General features: G+C 41.1%; 1 protein-coding gene across 1 annotated transcript in view; it reads right to left on the bottom strand.

Moving 5' to 3' along the window:
• The window catches only part of LOC121612193 (solute carrier family 12 member 5-like), a 33,067-nt gene extending 12,304 nt beyond the window's left edge, over nucleotides 1-20,763 (bottom strand). The window contains exons 1-4 of the mRNA XM_041944905.1: nucleotides 20,721-20,763; nucleotides 19,845-19,991; nucleotides 1,413-1,516; nucleotides 1,117-1,257 (exon numbers count right to left, since the gene is read on the bottom strand). Coding sequence (XP_041800839.1) covers nucleotides 1,117-1,257; nucleotides 1,413-1,516; nucleotides 19,845-19,991; nucleotides 20,721-20,763 — 435 coding nt within the window. The remainder of the gene's footprint in view (nucleotides 1-1,116; nucleotides 1,258-1,412; nucleotides 1,517-19,844; nucleotides 19,992-20,720) is intronic.
• Nucleotides 20,764-26,281: the final 5,518 nt, after the last annotated feature.

The raw sequence follows: 26,281 nt of genomic DNA on the forward strand, positions 1-26,281 counted from the left end.
ACCAAGAAAGAGATCATTCTTCATTGAAACAGCAGAAAAAGCTGAATAATTCAAATATCCAGCATCCGTGAGGCTCTTAGAGCGAGTCAGTCACTAAGGGCAGCGGTGCTGGCTGAGCCTCAGCTAACAGGCTCACTGCCTGTAGGTGTGTGACCTCAGCTCACCACCTCCAGTGCTCTGTACGTGGGAACGCAGCAGCTCTCCAACACAAATCAACTCCAGAGTATATTCTGTTGCAGTTATCAACTAAAAAGTTAACAGCATGTAAGACACCAGCAAATAATATTACTGTTATCTTATCGTTTTACATTTTAAAGAAATAGAATTTTATGTATATATAAAAGGGGTAAGAAAATCTATTTGGGCTTGTGTTGGTCTATTTTAGATCCTCTGGACAAAGTAAATAACAGTAGAGAAAGTGGAGTAAAGCCCAGAGAGGATTCAGGTTATTGTGAGACTAACCCTGTTTTATGCTCCACTGAACAAACGCAGGATAGCCGACTGACACAAACCCTGATCACAGCCAATAAACGATAAGCCGGCCAGAGGCAACAAAGTACAGGCAGGTGTCAGACCTTCTTCACTTAGGATATTTTCATTCGCTCAGTTGGTTAATTGCTTGTCATACACAACAATATGGGGTCCATCCACTGCTGTCATTGCTAGAAAGCAGGTTTGCCACGATGCTCTCCTTAACAGCCTTGGATCAAATTAAAAGCTGCATTACCACAACTGCTAATAATGTAACATCACTGGATTTTTGACTGCGGTGTTGATGGTTTATGACTCGCAATGTACAGCACTGCAGAAATCCAAGTGGAATTGAGGACATTGACAGTAAGTCTGCTGCTGGTGCACATTGTATCATTTCCTGTTAGCATAAAATGTACACTTGCATTCAAATATCAACAATAATGCTTATACTATTATTGATTTGGCATACACTGATTTCCTGTTTCTTATTAAGACCAAACCTCACAGACATACTAAAGAAAACTCATAAGCTTCGCTCTCTGACACCTATTAGTTTCATGATTTTTTTTTTTCGGCTAAAGCAGCTCCTCTGGTTCAAACTGGTGCAGGACGCAGATGAACGCATCACATGCAGAAGTTTACCTTGACAGGTTTTTTAGATGGACGCGCCCCCTCCTCAATATTCTCGGCCTCTTCGTGCTCTTTGCTGCCCGTCGGCAGATTGGAGTAGTTGGCCAGACTACTGAGCAGAGAGGAGACCATTGGACTGGTATCCATCTCCTCCTGCAACACACACACACACACACACACACACACATTAGACCATGAGATCTAATATGAATTCTCCTCCCGCAGTCACATTTTAACTTTATAACAACAGCAAGGACTGGTTTCACATCCCAGTCAGTTTTATACTTGTTTTTGAAATCTGTCCTCACCTCAAACAGAGCCATGTTCTTGCCGTCATACTGCTGACTCTTCTCTGCATCACTGGCTGCACTGCTGTTGATGAATGGACTGCTTTCTTTGGGGTTCCCATCACCTGAAACACAGAGAGGCTTCTTCGCTCATACAGTGGCACATGAACATTGTCAGCTTGTTAATGAATTAAAGTCGTGCACTGAAACTATCCACCATTTGGGATTTTGTGCTGAACAGTGCTGTAAAAGTTCAATGCACCAATGTAGGATTTCTGCTGGACCAAGGAATTTATTTAAAGGCTGGAAATGAGATATTATTTGAGTATATGTCATACAAAACATATGTGCATCAGACCTTTGCTATTGCTAACATTTCTAATAAAAAAAAAACACTTTTTGTTGGTGGTTTGAATGTTAAAAGTGTCAGTTATTGAATGTAATATATAAATGTAATTTCCAGGGCTGGGAAAATAAAGCTAGAAGAAGCAGAGAAAACAACACATGAGCTATAAAGTAAATGTTTTAAAATCAAGAAAAATCAAAGGAAAAACGATTTTTAAGATTAAGATTTTAAAAGAAGTGCGCTGGTTTGACTTCTTCTTCTTGAGTGTCAGCCCTGCTTGCATTTCATTCAGGCTCATGATTGCTATGACTGTGTCTGATCCCTGCAGCTGAGACACCACCATGATGTCGATTAACAATGTGTCACTGTTGCAGCAGAGGTGGGTTCAACCCGCCTCTCCTCCATATGAGTCCCAGGAGACATTTTCCTCAGGCTGCAGCAGAAGAATACGACAGACCACCTGCAGTTCATCATAGTCACTTCACCACACAGGCGACTGCAGGCTAAAGATTTATTTTCATGAGGTTTTTATTCATTTTCTCATGATGTCATGACTAAAGCAAAAACTCTACAGACTAAAACTGTGAAACAGTGTGAAATCACAGCTGCTTTAATCATTCACAGTGGCCAGAATCACACAACACACTAACCGGGCTGCTTGCAGGGTGAACACCCTGCTAATCCCACTGGGAAACCTCTCCACAGATGGACATGGCTAAACAAGGTTAGCATTCCTCCAACACGGTTTTAAGCACATGTTGAGCCACATTACATAATTCAGCAGGATGCAGTTTTACTGAAATTAGATCTACTGCATGTATGGAGCTCAGCATCAGGTAGCGCTTCCTGATAATTCTCTTATTGAGGTTTCCTTTATTTATTTTTCCTTTATCCAGGAAAAAGAGATATTAAATTTTGTTCTTTCCTACTATGTTATCAGTACAGCACCGTTCACAACAGTGCTGCTGATCCTCTGTGATTAAATCAAGAAAGAAGTGAGGCGTAGAACTTTATTTGAATCAATTTTCAGTGCAAAAGCCTGTAAACATGTTATCACCTTGAAATGTGTGTTCACAAACAGTTACGCAATTACACTTCCAGCAAGTTCCAGGCAACCTGATGTACAGTATCTAAGACCACCATTCACTCTCTTTTATCTCTGTTTTTGGTCTCCACCAACCCTGCAAAAAGTCATGTCTCAAATACAAAGGAAAAAAAAACACATGGGGGAAATGTTACTTAAAATAAGTAACAGAACAGAACAGAAAAATTGAACTGACAATTTTTTTTAAAAAAAGCAGAAATATTTTGTCTTAAAGAAACACAGTTATTTAATAACAGACTGAAAACAAGCACAGCTGGATACAAAGAAATTCTGACTTTGACAAAGCAGTTTTGTATTTGTCAGCGTTGATTAAACAGCTTTATTATTCTGGAAATTTGACTTTCAAGCATTAAGTCACTTAGAACCAGTAATAATCTCCTAAATCTAACCCTAACCCTAACAAGTTATGATGAAAATTAAGGAAAATTTATCGTCAAAAAACAAATATGCCTCAATTTAAGATATTTTATCTCAGTTCGATTTTAATTTTTGCAGTGAACCTGCTCTTTAGCTGCTAAATGCTCCCCTGTGTTCAAAAACCGAACAATGAACTGAACCATGCTGAAACACTTGGAAACAGAATTGGGGGAAGGTTCTCGGTGGGTTCGTCACTCGGATCAGCACCTTTCAGATTAAATCATCATCATTTGATAGCAAAAATAAAATAAATGTTAATTTGAGCAGCTTTCACTCTCTTTGGTTGGGTTAGTAAGTAAAAATGGCATCTAATGTCTGCGTTTTAGAAGCCATGATGACTCACAAACCAGAGCACAAGAGTTTCATCACAGTTTCTGATTGCAAGCCATTCAAACCACAGGCAGCCATATCAGTTTAATGTAACCCTCCTTTTATAGGATTAAGTCTACACTGTGAGCACATCCTCTTTAATCCACAGGCTGACAGTCTTGAATTTATGTTCACATTTTGAGACATTCAGACTCTCTTTTCCACTCTGCCTCTTTACACACCTCTAAAGCACTAAGTGCAAAAACAAAGAAGCTTGGGAATCCCACACCTCCTGCACAACATCGAACAAATGAAAGTTTCACCTCGGCTCAGGTCCGCTCACATCTCAGAGTACAAAGACATTTAAAAGCCTGTGTAAGTTGTGAAAAGAGCCACATGAGGGGGCATCCTGCAGCTCCTTGCTGAACGTGAAAGCAACACAATCAAGTCGTCTCTTTCGATTCCCCAAGCGGCAGCAGCATTATACACTAATCTTTAAAGCAAAGAGGACAGTCAAATGCCAGCCAAACCGCTCTCACGCGGCACATAATCCTTTGAACGACGGACTGCTTGCCTAAAGACGCGCTGCCCGTCAAATTGGATCAGAAACCATTTCAATTTTATGTTGTTTTTAGAGTTTGCATGAAGGATTACAGCTTTTATCAGCTTTCTATCAATACCTGAACACAACACAGTCAAAACGCCTGGACACTATACGCCACTTTCCTCAGACAGTATTTTTGTCTACGTGTTTTATGTTTAAAATGCAGGTTAAGAAACATTTTTGCAGCTGCTGTAAATGAGATCAGGTGCTCAGACTGCAGAAGACAACAGTGATTGCCACCTGCAAAGATGAGGCCAGGTGAACCACGTTCTGTGACAGCAGAACTCACAGCAGGGCTTTCATTTCTACTCTTAGCTGTAGTTTAGATTATATTGAAGCCAACCACCTGAATATTCTGTAATCCACCATGATTTTTAAATCTGCATTAAAAGCTCATTTCAGATCTTGGCTTAGAGTGAAATCAGCTTTTAAAAAATTGCAATTTGACCACGTTTTACTAAATGCCTTTGTGTGTGTGTGTGTGTGTGTGTGTGTGACTCCTCTCTGTACGTGTGTAATATTGAGCGTGTTTGTGACATATCTTGTTTAGTATAAGTTGCTCATATTCCTGCATCCTTGATTTAAAACAATGAGGCTGAAGTTTATTAACATGCTTTAAAAAAAGTCTTTTTGAGCCATCAAAACAAACTGGATCTAACCTCTGTGTTCTGCTTCCTGCTAACACATTGTAATCACGCAATGAAGCTGCGTGTCAAAGTCAGCGAACGAGCGGTGATGAGTTGTCGCTGGCGGACCTGCTGTTTCACCCGTGGGATGAGTGTGTTGTGTAATAAACATCCTTCACTGCACTGCAGAACATTCACACACCCATAAAAGCTGCACTGCATTTCCAGAGCTATTATATCTACTATATCTGTGTCCCCCAAAAGTCAACAACAATCACCCATTTTCAAACCGTATCATCCTCCGGTGCAGTGAGTGACCTTGGAGTGTAACCAACCAACCAGAGGCCTCGCTTGAATTGAAATACTGATCCATTACTGTGACAGATGAGGTTCCAAAAAAACCATCAGTTGTAGTTGTAGTTTACCTCATTTCTGTGCATATTGATGTAATCGTGCTATGTTTAGAAGTCATGCAGCAAGATGTAGATGTTTGACTACCAGTTTGATTAAAACAGCTTCGTATTTATATAGAAATACGCAGTTTTCTGCTTTCAGAGAGGTGGATGGGTCTGAAGTGCCCTTTTCTATGCAACCGGACAACAATTCGTATATTAAGTAACTGTGACTTAATGATCATTAACTGCTGATACACTAATTGACTGTTACTTTACTGTTACTTATCACAATCTCTGTAGCCTTTGACATTGCTGACACCACATTGCTGAAGCTGTTTGCCTTTGGTACAGATATTATGAAATGAGATGGTGAATATGGTAAATAATATACCTGCTAAAAACCAGTATGTTAGCATCGCTGTGATTACTGCCTCACAGAGACACTAAGTCTTCTTTATCTGTAAAAATTAACAACAAAAAGCTGCTTAATGCTTCACGCTGCACATATACAGCAATGGGATCCACATTTATAGCACATGCAAATACAACAAATACACATTACATTTTTATCTATTTTTTGCTGTCTGTCTGCACAGTGGTACTCCTGCACAGGTAAGATATCTATTACGCAATTTTCAATTAAAACCAGCTCGTTTCCCATCTCTTCACAAATCCTCCTGCCCAGAGGGGATAGCTCAGCTGTGTGAAGCATCACACACAATGAACCAAGCCCGCCGACTTTTACTCCTGCAGGTCTTCCTCTTAAACCTAAGAGCACAAAGGCCTGGATTCTGTATTAATTGGCCCACAGACGTTAACTGTGAAGACCCCAAATTTCCCAAGTGTAAGAAAGTAACTGCATTTATTTCCAGAGGCATAAAACTGTGGTTCTTAATATCACCAGTTTTAAAACAACTACCAGTAATGAAACAGCTACGCTGATGATGCACAACTATTTATTACCCCATGATGGCTGAGAGTTCTGTAGAAACACAAAACATCTGAACATTTGTCGAGTTTTAACAAGGAAATCTTCAGTATTTCATGCGATAAAAGACACGAATAACATACTGATTAGCAGTGTTGTCATTGATTAATTTTCAGTCAATCCATTAGTTGATTGTTTCAGCACAACTGGACACCTCTAGAACATTCCCCAAATCTGATTCTGAGTAACTTGACTGTTTATGGCTCTTTTCAGGCATCTGAAAGAAGATTTGAATTCTTGAGTTTTAAGCAGGGCTAAAAAACTGAGCACAGAGCTCCATCTCTCAAAGGTCCCATCAATTTCAGCATCAACTTTGAGAATTTATTCCTGGTTTACAAAGCTCTTAATGGCACTGCGGTATGTACCAGACATGGATAATTGGAATCAAAGGATTGCAGGTTCAAGTCCAGCACAGACCTGCTGGTATGGACTGTGGACTGGCAGCAGGAAAAAGTCCCAGGGATTGCAGGTGATTTTGAGCTCACAAGTGGCTAAAAGATGTAGCTTGGCGCTAATCCAACTGTTCTATAGTTGATTGACAAAGTAACCTGAAAAAGAAAGATCCCTGTCTGCCTGTGCCACTTTGGAGTACCTGTATAGGTGAGCCTTGTGAAGCATAGTGCACATCTGATGAAATCAAAGCACTGACAACAGTTTCCCTTTGATTACACAACACAGACGAATCACTGGCTGGGAGATTAGAGTGTCAAAAGTGACCTACATACACAAATTCTTGCAACTGAAGAGCACTAAGAGGTTTATACTGGTGTTAACAACACTTAAGATTTATCTGTTTTCAGCTGTAAAAGCTTCTGATACCTGAGAATATGCAGAGCAACAACTGCCAAACACCAATAAAAACTTAGAGTTAAGTGTAAAATAAATAATATATATATATATATATATATATATATATATATATATATATATATATATATATATATATATAATAAAATATAATATGGAAGTAGAAAATAAAGCAAAGCAGTTGAAGAAGTTCATTAAAGCATCGGGGAACAGACAGTGAGTGCATTTGAGGTTGCTGTGGGGCTCATGTGAACATGTGAAGCAAAAACACACAGAGCTGTGTGGACTGTGTTTAATGTGCGGGTCAGATCAGGACGAGCTGCCTCGTCTGACCCATATTCATAAGGTCCACAGCAAATTACTGCCCCAGGATGAGCTCTCTGTATTCCTTTGTCTGTGTGCATATGCTAAAAAACACATGCAGAGACACACGCACACACGCCAAGTCACGTCTCAGAAAAGACATGAAATAACAGTAAGTAAAACAAGACGTAAAACAAAATGTTTTTCGGCAAACTGTGCACACTAGGTCTGAAAAAACAATCCCAAACATCTGCCACATCGGCAACGAATTTAAAACACACATCGAGTTGAAGCATCTCAGCAGTCTTCGGGAATGTGAATGATGACCACAAGCAATCTTTAACAAAGGGTAAGACCACGAGTAAAGAGCCACAAACGTCCTCCACCCAAATCAAACTCACAGCATTTTATAAAGGGTTTGGTTGCCTTCATTTCCCAAAAACAAGTCGACAGATTTGTAGCTTACTAGACTACACTGTGAATGGTGAACTGAATGTAACCATGCAGCCATAGCAGCTCATTAAAAAAAAAAAAAAAATCAGAGGAAAAGAACATGACCTATCTCATTACTGGGACTGTGAACAAAATTCAAAATTGTGAACTATGAACATGAACTTCTTCATTTGAGTCTGTGTGAAGTGAACTTCGAGCTAGCAGTTAATGCAGGTTTAAAGGATCAGTGTTAGTGGCATCTAGCAATAAGTTGCAGATTGCAACCAACTGAACATCCCTCCCCTGATGCTCCCCTGACCCTCCCCTTCAAAGCGTGTAGGAGAACCTACGGTGGCTACTTAAGGTAGGAAAAACGTTTAAGGTGCTCTGTAGAGCCAGTGTTTGGTTTGTCTGTTCTGGGCTACTGTAGAAACATGGTGGCGCAATGAGGCAAACCCTGAGAGGACCTGCTTCCTCTCGTCCTGAACCTGTTGGTCCGAGAAAGTCTGAGGACTTTTCCCATGATGTTAATACTGAACAGTCATCAAGGTCCATGCACCCTGATGTCTCAGATCTTCACTCTAAGTCGTCAAGCAAAGAAAAAGATGGGGTTGGCAGGCCTCAGCTGTGGAGAGTGAGGCGGGGAGGGAGAAAGAAAGTATAACTGAGAGGTCAAATCTCTGTCTTGGCCTGGAGGGTTGATGACGCTCCCAACGAGTGTTGGTGACAACACAAAACTGAACCCTCTGGTAACTGGTCTGTCTTCTTTGTTATTGGCTTGGGTTGTACAGTTGGCGATGTATGTGTGTGTGGTTGGACAGAAACAAGACAGAGTAAATACAATACGAACATCATCTTACTGACTGACAGCAGGGTATCTTGTGATGATAACATATCAATATATCCATATACACACACACAAACCATACAACTGTATAAAACCCCTTTCTTTCAATAGATCATACAGACTGTTTACCACAACACTGTAGGGTAAATTAACATAAAGTGTAAGGAGTGACATCTGGTGGCTGTTACTGGGCATGGTCGGTGATCGCCAATTAGCCTTAATTAGTGAAACTCAACTGACAGCAAATGTCAGACTGAACATGAGCTCAACACAATCATTTGACATGTTTAGCCAGTCTAAAAAGGACAACAACATAAAACAAATCCCAAAGTACTAAATTAAGTCAAGAATTTCCGCACATGAACAAAGACAAGGGTGAAACATCGGTAGCACGCTAATTAGACTATAAGATTAGCATGGTCCTACTTACGACATGCCACGAATTCACACTATCACGTGTGTTTGCTCTGTAAAATCGGCCACATGGCAACTGCTCATACTCTGTTTTCTCTGCCAAGGGTATTAATTCAGCCAACCAATAGGTGGCGCTAAATGACTTCCTCTAAATATCTATAGAATTGTGGGAATCAGCTATTGTATAACTCATATAAGAACTCCTATAGAGCAATAACATTTTCATAGCATTGCGTGCATTTTCAGTGCAGTTAAAGCCTCTCTGATGCAAAGGTTAATTAGCCAGAGTGCTCTAAGCTTTATGATTTAGCATATCTGTACTTAACATATCTAGTGCTTGTGGGGAAAGGCCGCAAAAGTCATTAAACTACAGATTTTAAATAAAAAATGAGCTGCCATTGCAGCCTTAACCCTCAGACTGTTTGAACGAGGCTAATAGAGTTTATTCACTGCAGCTCTGCTCTGCTTCTGTATTAAACTACGACATCTCTGCAGATGATGTCAGATGTCGGTGAGGAAATTAGTGCAAGCGGTTAAGTTTGAGGAGGATCTCTGCATCGAGTTAGTGATCTGTTCAAAACGTGTGCACATACACACGCAAGCAAACAGCTAAATGAAATAATTTGTCCTAAATGTGCCAAACATGTGCAGATCAGTGTGTGACATACTCAAGAGTTCAGGCGCTCTAAATTATTTGTTTGCCGCTAACGGATAATCACTCCGTCTACATCCCTGTTTTAGCCTCATGACAGACAGCCATGACTTATTGATCTCAAGTGATCGGCTCAGAAAGATGACATCACCACAGAATTATAAGACCTGAAAATCATGATGCCGCAGCAGCAGGCAGAGCTGTTGCCGACTTGACAGCGCGCAGATGAAAGGCAGTGGGCGGTGTAGATTTGTACCCTTGATGTGACATGGTTATTACAAAATGGACAGTTTATACCGGCTTTTAAAAGCTTAATAGGACGCAGGCTCAAGGGGATTATCTAGCAGCTGCTGGAGGCCACAGAGGAAGGCAGAAATTAACTTCTGCATGTGAGAGAACGGCACCAATCAGCTGCGCAGCAACAGGACAGTCAACCACACAAATACCTCATTCATTTTCACCTCGCCTGCTGTAACTGAGGAATTAAAGCTAATTCCATGAAGTCATTTGTTTAATTTTAATCCATCTCCTCACTCACACCCTTTCACTGTCTGCTGCCTGCCTGTATTTCTGTCTCTGGGGCAGATTCTAGTCAGCAGGGGTGTGATGCTTCCTGCCAAAAATGGACAGACTTTCAATAGAAAAGTTGCCATTTAAACAGGAATGAGGACAGAATATCGAGTAAAGCAATGATGTGGCATTTCCTGCAGCAGGAGCAATATCATATGTTGAATGATGCTGTCACTTTGATGCTCGTATAGCCAGATATACCCAACTAAAGAACTTTGGAGAGAAATCCGCTACATGTAGCAACAACTTCAAGTTCTTTCACATCAGCTGCATCATATTTGCATTTGCATAAAATCCTCTTGTGATGAGTTTACATGACTCGATCACTAGCAATGCTTTACCAGTCCCAAGAAATACCGACATGCGCACATAAACTTCACTCTCTCCGCCAGCTTGTCAGCAGCTCTCGTAATTGTGCGTCAGAAAAGGGGGGAAAAAAATGAGGTGAAAAACTGCTGAAAATCAGAACCAGGCCCAGCACTTCCAGATGTGAAGCTTTTACGTGTTACAGAAAACAATTTTGCCACCTCTGAAATCACTCAACACTTCTGCCTCTCCGGCACGTATGTGCATGATCACCAACCGGCACAAATAGCACACTCGGTTACTGGTGAAAACTGGCATTCGGTGTGCAACTCAGCTAATGAGACCACCCAGTTCCTGTGTTTGCTCACAGGCTTGAAGGTCAGAGGAAATTAGACTATGGAGAGAAGATTAATTGCGATTGGCTGCCAACAAAATACAGGCTTACATGCCTTGTATATACACACAGTGAATAAATACAGGTGGTATAGCTTGTATACAGCCAGGGATTCGGCTCAACCAAACAGAAGCAACATCATTTTTCTAAATAAATATCACATGATTTTACACTCCTGTAGTCCGATTTCTCCACCGGCTCAATACGCTGCTGCTTCACCCACATAGTGAAGAAATAAGTCGTGATGAGACAAAGAGCTGCACTGTCCACCCTGCAGTAATGAGCAGGAGCTGCAGAAGAGTCACACCACAACAGCTTTCTGCCTTCACGTGGAATAGATCAGTGTGTGTCCTGCATGTACTCTCCATCACCTTTAATGTATTAAATCAAACATAATAGTGAATGTATCCCGGTATAGTTGCTGTTGGTTGACAACTTTATCATAAATTCAATTAAACCTAATGGTGCAGGAAATATGCTTATTCACTTTATTGCAGAGAGTTAAAAAAGACTGACACCGCTCTCATGCTTGTATGCAGACTAAGAAGCGACAGCCAGCTGTTGGCTAACTTTGTTTAGCTCTGTCCAAAGGTAACTGACGCATAAAAGAGACAAATACTGGTTTACTTGGGGTGATGGGATTTTTGTTACCTTCAGAAGGAGCCAGGCTGGCTGTTTTCTTCCTGCTTCCATTCTCCATGCTAAGCTATGTTAGCCAGCTGCTGCTGGTGGCTTCATTTTCAGCACACAGCACATGTATGAGTGGAATCGATCTTCTCGTCTAAATCTCGGCAAGAAAGCAAATACATTTTTTTCCAAATGTGCCAAACTTTTCCTTTAATTTTTACCTGAGGTGAAGGCTCAAAAACAGCATGATTAGAAGAAAATCGTTTGATCAAATTGAAAACAAAACAATTTTGTAAACTAAGACTACTTGGTTATGGTTATGTAAATTTTGGATTCATGGTTGAAAGAAACAATATGTGACTCAAGTCTCTGGTTTTGAAATCAAAATATTTGTCCACCCATCCACCTAGCTTCATGCCAACCACTTTTCACGGTGGAATCAGAATGTCATGCCAGTGGCTGCCGAATAAAATCGCTTGGTTTGGAGCCATTTGAACTGACAACCAAAATGATTTTCTGGCAAGGACAGTCGTTAAAACAGAGCCCACCAGTGAAAGACGAAGTGCTTTTTGGTTTCAATTACAGAATGTAGCCTTTGATGTTGGAAAAAGCACCGGTCCAAATGCTTTTCAGATCTCAGCAATTATCAGCCAGCCAAAACAAAAACACTTGGTGCTTTATTTGTTGGACCTCTCCACTAATCTAATTAATCTTCTGCTTAATGATTGGTGCAAGCTAAAACCGATTTTCCCAAAGTCTCCACAGTTTATGTGTTAGAAAAAAAAATGAGGAAAGTTTTAACCAGAAAATTCTTTGAAATGACTCATCTGTACATAAAACCACAGCTTATTCACCATGTTTTCCCCAACAACAAGGGAACCTCAGATGATTCAGCAGCCCCTCCATGGTGTATGAAAGTCAATAAGGGGGATTTGTAATTTTATAAAGTGCTAATAAAGTTTCCCATTCACTTCTACAAATATCTCGGCCCATCAGCCATCAGTCAGTTAACGCCGATTCAATCACAGACCTGAGGTGACATTGAGTTTTAACATTAAAAGCTGCTGCTGAAGGACGAGGCTTCTACTTCTTTTGTTATTGCCAACAAACCCCGTAAAAAGGCCGAATTCAATTCAATGCATTAGTTTGTTTCTCAAAACTTTGTGACTTCTCCACTCTGTGTGGACGTCCACTGGTTCCTACTGTGATAAATCTTTACCTTTAATTTAAACAAACAACAAAAAAAAGGCTATCATTTATCAAAAACAGCTGGGCACTGTAGTTTTTAGCAAATGCTCCTCCAACAGGAGTGATTAACGTATTTGTTGTGGACTATTGTGTGCAGATTTTGTGCTCTTGCAGTAGGAGTATTTCCAGGAGCTGGTCAGTGTATGTGGGATTGTTGAAACTACTGTGTTTACTGTGATAGAGATACATGTCAGCCAGTCCCACAGCGTGTCAGTCTGATATGTCAGTCTTTGGCCACACAGACTTGTTTGAAGGATCAATTAATTGCCTTTTTAAAGGATTTGTTGACAATAAGGAAAATATAGGATATCATCAGACTTCACCTTTAAATTCTGACTCAAATAAACCTCAGTTGACACTAGCCACTAACAATGGACGGGCTAGCTTCCCTCCACAGGCCGGCTGATGCGACTGGACCGCTGAGAGCGAGCCGTGGGAGGGGAAGCGATGAGGAAGGAAGGATTAGACCACGCTGTATTTAATAATCTCCAATCTAAGACGACTGGGTGGTAGAGATGTTGTAGCTCAGTGGGGGGATTAGAGGCGAGCACTATCACTATTCCCACTTCTCCTTCTCCAGATCTCAAAGTGTCGGCCTCTGTCGCGGGATCATGGTGTTAGTGAGGCCATCGAAGCCCCAGTGACTCATATCACGGCGAAGTGTCACAGGGAAGGAAGTCCATTTGTGAGACTTATACAGAGGTAGATGACAGTGGGGGAAAGTACTCAACTACTGTACTTTACTTAGTAAAGTATTCCCATTTTATGCTGCATAATACTACAGTTCAGAACCAAATATCTTATTTTTCACTCCTCAGTCGGTTTGCATGTTCAGATTCATAATGCAGAATATAATCAACAAATAAATCATGATGTATTATTCTAAGATAAGGTATGACTCTGTTGATCCAAGGGGAGAAATTTACAAACTACCCTGCAGAATATATAATAATAACAACACCAAAATGATGAACACATTAATGCAATTAATGTCCGAAGACATTGACAAACAGCTAAATTTGTCTCTCACCTATTTTTCCTTGATGGATGCGGATGTCACACAAATTGACATGCTTAATTTACAACATTACCAAAAGTAAGCACCAAAATAAAGATAAAAACGACGCATATTAATGTTACAACTTGCAACATCAGCAGTGCAGTGACGCTACATTATCTGCTGCAGGTGATTGAAAGCGTTTATCTGACGTACAGAGGCTCATCCAGTAAGCAGACATGACAGGAAATGTGATGTCGGTGGATTTGTCTTGAAATAAAATGGACCACATCCATACATTAAGTATATTGACTTGGATCAATCCACATACACACAAGATGTCAAGACCTTCTTAATCCAACTTTGACATTCTGACCTTCGGACTTAATATTGATTGAAGTCGTTGTCCGACACACTCTTCACTCAGTGTTCAGTAATTGAAGAGCCAGAACAAGTCAGAGGATTATGGACAACCAATGATGTGCTCCCTGTTCGAAAAGTGTACCGCACTTCCGTCACACGCTGGAGGTAAAAGGTGAGTCTGATACGTCAGAACTGCATCAGTATTGTTTGATGCTGCAGGCAAATGGCCGCTGCATTTTCTGCTCTGAGCCAGTTTATTAAATCTGAGGACACATCAACGAAATTACAAGGAAGCAACAACCTTCAAATCCTTTATGTGGCATTAAGAGAGCAGCTTTACATAATGCAGCACTCCTCTACAATGAGATAATACCTGATGCACAATTACATGACGACTGCTGTCCGCCACAACTCAGCCATAGAGAACGGAAAGCTCAGTGAAACATAAACATGTTTAAGCTTTTAATAACTGCTGTTGTTTCTCCATTTCATTTCCTGTTTGTTATGGCACCAGTCATAACAATGATGTGCTGCCTCTGTTGTTAAAGTTAACACTAATAACGGTATAATACAGTAACAGCTGACTTTATTGTCCTATTTAAGCCTACAGCTATGACCCTGCAAAGACAATGAGTTGTTTTCTGCATTAGGAGGAGAAGGAGGTTTTATCTGCGCATCACTCCTCCACCTAATGTGTCAGATCACCTGTCTCTCTCTGTGAAATTACAACGGTGGACGCTGCATTAACGTATGCGCAATCAGACAAATTGATTCAGATTCAAACACCAGTGGATGAGCTAACGACATCTGGCAAGCAGATTAAGTCCATCTCAGCAGGGCTGCGTTGTGTTATGGAAGGCACGAGGTGCAGACATATCCCATTCACAAAGGAAGAGCTCGTCAGTTGATTTGTTCTGTCAGCCATCAATCATTCACCTCAGAGAGGGAGAACAGAAGTGACTCTGCAATTTGGCTAAAAGGATCCTGTTGGAACTGGTTGACTCCAGTAACCAGTATCCTGTTGTGCAGTTGTTCCCAGCCTGGTGGGTCAGGACCCCCCCCCGAGGCTCACGAGATAAATCTGAGAGATTACGAGATAATTAACAGGATACACAAAATTATGATTAAAAAAAGTTATTATTTTAAAATTACATAACTATTTTACCTCCTCAGGCCTGTTGAAATGCAGCAAGGTCAGTCAGTCCACCACTTTGCTCCAGACTGAAAAATCTCAAGGATTAGATGGACTGTTATGAAATTTTGTCCAGACAGTCATGATCCAAAGACCCTAGATCCTGCTACCTGTGGTGACTGCTTGACTTCTCCTGTAGCACCACCTTGACATTTGTGGTTTAGAGTGAAATATCTTGACAACTATTGAATAAATTCATGAAATCGGACACAGATAATCTCTCCATGAGAGATGGTAGACCCTGTTGACTAAATATGGAATCATAAAACTTCAGAGGTTGAAGGGCCACTACATTCTTTGTCCAGAGTGAAAACTTAAGTGGTTGCAGATGTTCTTCTGGCTGTCCTCTGGCTAACCAAGGGATCCGTCGATATCATCTGTACCCACAAAGCTAAGAACGTGTGTGATTTTATCTGCGTTCCGGTCTGAATGAAAAATCATTAAGTGTCATGAATATCTTCTGCAAGAGCAGAGGTGAACCCGATCAGATGGGGTCAACTTTTTTATTGTTGTTTCATGCTTTAGTACCCCGAGCTGCAATGCTTAGACTTCAGCTTGTGTTTGCCTTGTGAGCAGAACAATGCGTGAAACTGATCATGCATGGCTTGAAGTGCCTGCGTTCACGTACTTGTGTGGCACGTTTTCTCTGGCTCCTGAATGTTTGGAGCTGTTTGCAAAAAGCAAAGCCAAAACACACTGCATGTGTGTGTGTGTGTGTGTGTGTGTGTGTGTGTGTGTGTGTGTGTGTGTGTGTGTGTGTGTGTGTGTGTGTGCATGCACCTCCAACCAAGGTTTAATCTCTCCCAGTCTAAACAGCCCTAAGAGGGCAATTCTAGACCATCTGCCCCGCTCATATTGACCGACCAACATGACAAGGACACTGAGACGGACGGCAGCGAAGCAACCATCCAAACAGCTAAAACACACATTTGATATAAAAAACAGACATACGTAAAACATGTGGAAACATAAAAAGAGAAACATCGCTGTGTATGTGCGAGTTCAAATGATGTCCCTATACCCAGAGCCATGAAGAGGGAGGGATTGGTCTGTAATAAAATCTTTAATGCATATTTTTAAATTTCTAATCCATAAAATGATACATTTTGCTTTACACATGTGCAGCATGTCCTTGGCCTACAGTTTAAATGTCATTTAACAGAGATGCATAGCTAACAATAATGACTACCGGTACTACCAGTGGGTCTGGTGCAGCAGGTCCATGTTGATGCTGAGAAAGCTGCAAGCAGCAACCTGAGGCCAAGCCATCGGCCCGTTCTAAAAAGGCATGTTTTAACGGGCACTAACTGCACTTGTCATGTGTAGAGCTGTGTCTGTCATGATGCTCTCAGACAGCTGATGCATTAGTCTGTAGTCCAAAGCCACAATAAGTACATTTATTTGTCTGCTTTATGTTTTTTTTTAATAGTACGTGTCATCCGTTTTCTGTTTGCATCTATTTCCTGCATGTATATTTGTTTTCATCTATCATTCCCAGTATTATGATAAAACCCTCACCTCTGACCCTGCACTACTCGCACATGGTGTCATTACATGCTTTTATATAAATGGCGCCAAAAATTTGACATTGACATGACCTTTGTTTATCTCCTGCACCAGCTGCTCCACATAAAACAAGCTGTGTTTTGGTGGCTGCAGCTCCACCGTAAACACTGTGACTCTGCGGTGCTGTGAACGTGGAGCGAATGGCCACTGCTCCACCCATTTCCAAGACTTCACTGTGTGTTTGATGGGTTTGACAGCCTGACGATGCACTCAGGACGTATCACTGTGTCCTAATTAGGATGTTTGAGGATTAGGAGCTTTGCTTAAGGACACTTTGACAACTAATTCCTGTCTCTGTCAAAGTTGTGTATCAAAAAATTTAAAGCCATTTTCTGTGCTGCCCTATAGGTTGTGGCTGTGTCATAATACAATGTATTATGTTAAAAATTTGTTTCTTATATTTTGTCTGCATCCATTTGTACTTTTCTTGAGTATTTCTATTGTATACGACTTCATATTTCTGCTTCACTACATTTCAGGAGGTTGTATTGCACTTTCCTCCACTACGTTTATTTGACAGCTACTTCTTAGATTAACATTGCTATAGATTTAATTACCCAACAGTAGATAAGCTCCATTTTGATCGCTAAAAAACACCATGTAGTACAATATGTACAAAATGCACAATGAATTCTTCAGGGATACTGATTTAATTAAAAAAAGTAATTTACAAATCGTGAGACAGAGCCAAAATGGATATAGGCAGATCAATATGGAAGTGAATAAGAAAGTCATTTACAAAAAAGTCAGTAGTTTTTCCACTGAAAACAAAATTAACTTAAATGTTTTGAGGAGGGCACCTACACCAGGATTGAACCATCCATGACAAATTCCCCTGTTCACCGCGCAATTACTCCTGTTGACCTTATTGACCACAGCTCATCCATTTTTACTGCCAGTGGCCAGCGCCCAGCAGCCTCAAGGGATCTCATAAATCCATCATCTTGCCTGCCCTGTTAAGAGAGGCAGGAATTCAATAAGACAGAACAGGTGTGAACCCATCTTGGTCATTTATATACTCTTGTTCAGTATGCTCTGTTTATGTGGTGATCACATTCTACTGGCACCAGGAAATCCACCTTCTTTTTCACCCCTGTGATGTGTTGGTGTAGCTCGAATCGTGACCTTTAAGAAGCAAAAGGTCATTGTCCCTCTGTTGCACAAAAGGGGTTGAAATTCCTGGCATTTACAGAATTTGCTGCATGCAACCATAAATGCAATTTATGTCATAGTTTGCAGCAATGTTTTAGGCTTGTTTGGTTCTCAGCCGTGCTAGCAGCATGGCTTTATGGATGGCAGTGTCTCGTGGTCGGTCCACCACTTTGATCCAGTCTAAAATATCTAAACAAGTATTAAATGGATTGCCATGAAATTTTATACAGACTCCTACTGACTTTTCCTCCAACCATTGTCTTGCTTTAATGTTGTTCTTGCACTGAATATCCTTCATCTGTCTGTTTTAATGAATGTTTTTTTTTAAGGCTACATTATGGAGTGTGCAGGCTTTAGGCAAAACCTTACCAGAGGCTAAAATGAGGACAACCTGAGATCTCTACAAATAATGTGTAACATAATCAAATCTACTGAGCAATTATTAGCAGGTAGATTGACGACTGTCCAAGATAATTAAATGTTTTCTGGAGCAACCATGTTTTTTGTTTCATAATCAGATATATTTAGCTTTTATTTGTCATTCTTTCATTCATTCTTTTATATGATCTACTTTACTGTTGTTAATTTATGAGCTTGTGAAAACACAGGGACAATAACTTCATCATCATTAAACCCACACAACACTGGTGTGGTGCATTGCCTACTAGTTACTGTGTATTTGCCCTTGAGAGGATGATGGTGTCAAAGTTATTTCAGTACTGGGAAACTCTAAGAGAACACAGGAGGGTCACAGCAAACTGATTTTCCACTTAATACAATAATATTATAGTGTTGTAATCCAATTTTCTGCCGTAACACTTTTAAACAACACACTTTGGGGGAAATGCCAAGTCATCCAGCTGATAGAACAGAATAAAATCGTCCAGTGGGAGAAAATTTTTGTCTTTAAATACACGTTTGCTGCTGGTGTCGACACACACAATGAAAAAACAAAATTTGTAATAGCTAGTGCTGCAACTAATGATCATTTCATTATCAATTAATCTGCCTTAACATAAATTAATTGTTGAGTCCATTAAAATTGAAAACAAATGTTGGAGAGCCCGGGTGACATCTCTAATTTGCTCGTTTTGCCCAATCAACAGTCAAAAACCTAAAGATAATCAAAAGAAAAACATATTTTTTGCTTGACTGAAACAATGAACCAATTATCAAAATAGTAGCCAATTAATTTTCTGTGAATTGACTAATCAAGCAAATCCAGTAATAATGAAACCAAACTGAAAGTAAACAGAACAGGTGAAAAAGGTTGTGCTGCGTCTTAAACATATTGCAATACATATGGAAAGGTTGGAAAGACTGCATATATATACACACATGCGTGTACTCTCAGAGCCACACACGCAGCATAATGAAAGGCAGATATTGCCCCTGGTGAGATGTTTTTGATGGGGAGGGAAGTGAGTGAGTTTGAGAGTGAAAAGCTGGTTTTCCCCGGATGCTCTGCAGCGGCTGCACTCAGTCCTTTTAGTAGAGTGTTAAAAGTGCTTGACATGGACGTACGAATCTACAGGCAACATTCATCCGTCCACTGACCCAAACAGCTCAATGAGAAAGAAACAGCAGACAAGAGGGAGCAGTCTGAACTTGTTGAAGGTTGACATATGCAGCCTAGTCGGTGCGGTGTATGATAGGCAAGTGAAGGTGCGATGGCGCAGCTAGATCCTTGACTGTTCTTTCCATTGTCTAAACTTGCTGAACATTAAAGCAACATTATGCAACTATTTTACCTTAAAATAACATCTTAAAAATCATTCTGATGCTACACTGACTTGTAACAGGGACAACGCGCCTCCTTCTTTCTAACTCTACGCCTCTTCTTGCACTACGCGACTTGGGTTGAGCGGCTACGATCTCCTGCGAGAAGTGCGTAATGCTTTGCGGCACTACGTCACACACCACCAACTCTGGGTCTTCAGCTACGTATAAGAAGAAGCCAACTCAGTACTCTCAGCACGGACATCATGGCAGAGGCAAAGAGACGTTGACGGAGGAAGCTAAGAAGAGAAAAAGAAGGCGTGACCGAGCAAGAGGAAATCTCTGACGTCGTTGGCGAGAACTTTCCGAAGTAAAACGCTGTAAGACAGACAGCGAGCTGGCCTTCCTGCTGTTGGACTAGTGGGTAACATTAGCTGGCTTTCTATGTCTTGTGTCTTGCTGCAGTTTCTTTGATGTTCGGCTGTGTTAACAAAGTTATTGACTTGTTAGTTTTTGATCATAAGTCAGTCCATTTCGATAGAGCCGCTAGCAGGTAATAGGCAGGTGTTAGCTGCATAGCATGTCTGGTTCAGGCTCTCTGGTTCTAGTCAGCTGACATCGTTCTTTGGCTTTGTCATCTTCACCAGGACAGAGGTGTAAAAGTGAAGTGGGAAAAAACACCAGTTCTTACATGATCAGCCTTTAATATTTGTGTCCCATAAACCTTATGTACCATCCAGACATAAAACCAGAGTTTCCTCTCCATCTCTGTTTTTCAGGGCAGGTGCGAGGACTTACATAATCTCGTCTTCCGAACTTTCCCTAAGTCACACGTTTGCGCTCAAGCATTCAGCACCCGCAGTAACGCTCACACACACATCCAGAAATCGACGCACTAATAACCACGCACGCTCCTCTCTCACCAGTCTGTGGCAGGTTTCGTCACTCACCCTGGCTGTTGGGTCCCCCCTCTCCCTCCTCGCAGTCGGTCATGTTGTTCAGCATCCTCTCTCCTCCTCAGGCTGTGCGCACTGAGCACGGCTCTTGATCCTGTTGCTTAGGAAAGAGCTCTGGGTTGACTGGAGTCTATGACAAGATCACCTCTTCTCACTGTCTCTTTCCTCTTGCTTCTAATAGATCAGTTACAAAAAGCAGTAAAGACAGAAAAGCAGTATTTTATCCTCCCTTTCACTTGTCTTGTCTGTTGCCTGCTTCCCTGTGTCTCTCTCCAGGAGGAGGATGGAGAGACTGAGAGAGGCTGCAGGGGAGAGTTGATGATGGTGCTTGGTGTCACCCACGTGCACGCTCTCGGTCTCTGTGCGCCACTCGCCCTCCAGTCAGTTTAAGCCCAATGACTACATTCATCATGTATTCAGAAGGTATTATCCCTTCCTCCCTCCCTCCCTCACGCACGTTCATCATCATCCATCTCATCATGAGAGAGGGATGGATGGAGGGATTGAGAGACAGAGCGGATGCACGTTAGATGACAAATTACTGCCTCCTGAGATTAAGCATTTCCTTTGATGTTCTTTTCAGATGGAAGACGAGATTTCATTTCATTACTGTGCATTCATCCCTCTTTTGTTATTTTCCCCTCATGCTGCGACTCTCTTTTATATTTTCCTGCATGGTCATGGCCCATTATCTGTGGAAGGGCTGCAGGCTGCACTTGTATAACTCTGAACTTAAAATGCAAGCCGCTCACCGTTACCACACGCACTGGTTGAGCTGCCCTGCTGTTTGCATTATTTTTGTCTCCTGGATATGAGTGTGGGGGAGACTATTTTCTGAATTTTAGCTTTCATGTTTTGCCTTTTATTTTAAAACTTTATCAAAATGACAAAATTGAAAGGGAAAGAGAAGCACTGAGCTGTTCTGAGTGGATTTCTAGACAGCGATGAGAAATGTATGGTTGCAGTTTTCTGTATTTTTATTATTTAATTGTACTGTTTCTCTGTGATTTCACTGTTGGATTTGATACAATAGATCACCATGTTATGATGAATGGTTGAAACATGCAGTTAGTATCTCAGGGAAGGCTCTCTTTCCATACCTATATAATAGGAGGACAGTTTTTTGGGCATGTTTCAAATCCCATTCCATTCCATTTGGTGTTCCACAGGGTTTAATACTTGGTCAACTCCTCTTTTCATTACTTCCACTCAAACTGTGTGCAGTGTAAATTTTCATACCTACAAGGATGACAGACACTGACTGCACATATTGTTAACACCTAAAGATCACAACAGTTTGAACTGTTTGATAGAATCTCTTAAAAACATTTAAGATTGGATCCAGATGCAGATCCTAAAAGAGATAAAACTCTGGCAAAGCAGATTCAATCAAGGCGATATGGTGATATGCAAATAATGTTTATATTAGTAATATTATCTAAATTGTATGAATTGTTGGTTTCAAAAAGGAAACTTAATATTAAGAAGTTGTGACAAATTACTGAGCTCCAGTGAAATTTGTAAGGATGGCAGCATCATGCAGTCATGGAGAGGCGGCTTGATGAATAGAAATGACAGATTGTGATGAATGATGAATGAGAGGGAAAAAAGGGACAAAAGAGGAAGAAGATTAAAGGAATAAACTGAGGGGAGGCTGGAGGATTGTGTAATTAAGCAAAAAGGAACAACAAAGAAACATACACAGACACATACAGGTGGCTGGACTAAAAAGCTGCAGACTTGTGGATTAAATGTTCTTGTACGGTGCGTGTATCATCCCATACTGAAGTTTAGAGAGCATCACTAATCCATGCCACCTGCCAAGTGATAAAGATAGCATGGCCAAAAACACAACTGGAATTTAATGGATGACGGGCGGAAAAAAAAGAAGCTTTTTTCAAACCATTAGTATTTGTATGTTTGATATTATGCCACAGTGAACTGTATGACTGGTTAGATGATCTCTGAGTTTTGGCAGATGTTCAGAGACTTAATCCTCCCTGACTGGCACCAGCTACAGACTGCATCATGTCCACTCATGTCAAGCCGTGGTGCTGATACTTTTAACATCATACATTCTTCTAGCTCCGCTATAATTACTACAAGACACACGAGGAAGCTGCCATGATGTTTGAGTGACAGGAAGACGAAGGAGGAGAAAGTAATACTATGTGTAGGGAAGGAGAACTGTGCTGAAATTGGTCAGTAGAGGAAACAGGAGGAGGGTTACAGAGTGGGTCACAAGAGGGGAAGAGTCTATTTAAAAGGATAATAGAACATTTCAGACTATAATCAAGTATGTTAGTAGTGAGACAAGCACATTTGACAGAAGAAACACAAAGAAGATAGACAGCTTGTTAGACATTAGATTAGAAGATCAAAACACTCCTTGGATCATCAAGAGTGATCTCAATAATCATCCTCTACTTGCAAACGAACCTGGAATTTATTTATTATCTGTATATGTTCCTGTCATTTAATTTCTCTGCGTACCTGGTAACAGGGTATCGCTGGAGAAGAGCATGCAGGCTCAGCCAAACTGTACTGTAAAAATAAATAAATGTCACGACCACACACGATGGACGAGATTAGTGTAAATATGTCAATGTGTCCATATAAATCCCAGTCCTGTTAGGATGCCTCTGCTGTTTCCCTGTGTTTTTGACCTGTGCCTTTGTGTCTTCTGAGTCCTCTCCTTGAGTTTATCCCTGTTTGTGTGTGTCTAGACTGGGTGCTTTCTACTCAGTCATGGCTCATCTACACCTGATCCTGCTGCCAATCAGCCACCACAGCTGCAGCCAATCCATGATTCACCAGCCACAGGATAAATACCTGGTTTTCCTGATCACCAGATTGTTGTACTCTGTAGCCTGGTAATATGTCTCGGCCTGTTTGCTCTCCTACTGCCTTGACCTTTGCTTAAGTTTTGCCTTGCCTTTCTGTTCATCTGTGTCTGGCACTTGGAGTCCAGCCATTTACTCAGCGCTTAACAAGTCTCTGTAATGCCCTGTGTTGAAGCACACAACCAAGCCATTAACAAAACCAAACAGTGGTCGTCTTCCATTATTTACACTTAATTGAAATCATGTGGTTGTTTTCCTGCATAAAATTAGGTTGATGGAAATGCACTTACTGGGAACCAACCCAATATAACGCCATTCCAACGTACCAGTATCGTGTTTTGCCTTCCCTGGTGTGAAAAGAACATGTTCTCATTCCATGGTCAAGTTAGCAACCATAAATATGCAGGTTTGCAGAGAAACATTTCAGGTGATGGTTACAGTTCGGTTTAGTTACCAAAACAAGTTGGGTAGGTTAAGGAAATAGTTTGACTTGAAATAAGTACAAAGGTACATTATGTAAGTTAATTGACTGTATGTAAGTTAAAAAAAGTCAGTGTTGACTTTTGGTTTCAAACGGGACAGGTACCTCAGGCTCCTGGGTGAAAGTCTTGTGTTTAATCCATCCATCCACCCCAACCTCCTACATGCGCAGACTTTGTTGCTCTTTGTGTTGATACTGTGCTGTGTGAACATGTCTGCAAACAACTTTTGAATCACGCATCCTGGATGTACGGGGCAACATTATGATTCATGCGATTCTGGCCACCCTAAAAAACGCAAGTCCATTACTCACTCTCTTTTCAGCTCTGTTTTGGTATCTGCAACTCCTGCAGGAAACATCTGGCTTTTTAGCTGCTAAGTGCTCCACAGTGTTCACCACCAAACTTTGTCTGCTGTTTGATGCAGAACAGGTCGTGCAAATTAGGTTTTTAGAGCTTCTTCTCAAAAACTGCTGCCTGCTGTTCCCCAAAAGAACACAAAGAGTGGTAAGAGTAAGGCAAGAGGATAAATTGTGGACCATAAAACCAAAAAAGTTAAACTGAGAGGAACCCCAGTGTGGGTTGGGTTTGTGAGTTTGTCACTATGAGAGGTGCTTTTCACATACGCCTGTGAACAGCAAATAAATCACTCTTTGTTCTGTTATCTCATGAGCCACATTATGTCTGTAGTATACTGCAGACTGCAAATACATCAAGTTTGCGTGTGGCCTAACTCACCGTTTCCCTGCCCTGTCAGTGAGAGTGGGCTGCTGGCTGGACTTTGATTGGCAGAGAGCCTGAGAGCCATCTTCATCTGGGCCAAGCGGCTTTAGCTCTTAACCCATGGGCACCTCGCTCCCTCCCTGCCTGCCTGCCTGCCTGCTGCTGATGCTGCTGCACATGTGGCTGTGGATACTACTGTTCACACACTGATTCACACCTATATTGATGTATGAAAGCATGCAAGCACATGCAACACACATGCAAGACACCTACAAAGAAAGCTTTGCAAGCACACATGCACACAGACACAAAACACAACGGAGGGAACTTTCCGATGGCCTAATCCTGCAGATTAAGGCCATGAACGCTGGATTGAAATCCAGTTTTTCTTTTTCCTGACCAAGCACAGGGCCTGTTCTGTGGTTTGCACTGCTTTATCAGCTCTTCTGGCAGCTGAACACTGAGATTACATCTAACGTTAGTCACACCTATTGAGCCGAAAAACTTACATACTGACACACAAAGACTAAAATCTGATAAAGGTTTGGTTGTACACAAGGATGCTATGGCCAGAACCAGTGGACCTATGGACTGTAAATAATCCAAATAAATCAAATTTTCTTAGACAAACCAGTTAAAATGGACAAGAAAGTTGAAAAAAAAGAAAAGAGAGAAAAAAATTAAAAAAACAAACTAAAACAGCATAAAATTAAGACAACATTTCCATCTGTTACTGGACAGCCTGAGACTTCGCCCTCCTTTCTCATCTTCACAGTTTTACTGAACTTGGTTAAAACATCAGTAGGCTAAATTAATACACATTGATTGCATGTCTCTGTGTGTGTATAGATATACATGCATATATGTATGTGTATTTATGTATGTACAGTATGTGCATCTGTATGTTTATATATGTGTATATGTGTGTGTGTGTATGTATGCATATCATGTGTGTGTGTGTGTGTGTGTGTGTGTATGCATTATATTAAAGGGTTATACTATTGTGCCATGAGCTGCAGGTCGGGAAGTTGACCGAGTGCAACATGCAAAAGTCATTTATTACCTACAGGCGCAGCAAGTGCATTTGTCATTAAGATGCCCTGGGAGGTTTAAGATTTACAACTGATATGGGGCTCTGGGAGCTGTCGGGAGGAGGGATGAGACATAGAGCTGTTCTCAATTGGACCCTGCGAGGACATCCAAAGGCAGAAATGATCTCTGGTCCTGCCCTCTAAACCATCTGGTTGTCAACACTAGCGTTTCTGTGAACAACAGGCACAGAAAGGCATACAGTATGTGCAGCTCCTGCCCCGCCACCTGCCAGCCACCCACCCCCCCTTCCAGGGACGTGTACAGACATTGTGAGGGGCTGTTCAGTTAGCAGATACAGGATGATTATTGTATTTGGACAATACTTCTGCCCACCGTAAGATATATAATGAATAATGCCAAAAGTGCCATAATGTACGATAATTTGAGCATTTTGTGATGCTTAGCATTAGTAGCTGGT

The sequence above is a fragment of the Chelmon rostratus genome, chromosome 10, assembly GCF_017976325.1.
Source record: "Chelmon rostratus isolate fCheRos1 chromosome 10, fCheRos1.pri, whole genome shotgun sequence".
NCBI classification, from domain to species: Eukaryota; Metazoa; Chordata; class Actinopteri; order Chaetodontiformes; family Chaetodontidae; genus Chelmon; species Chelmon rostratus.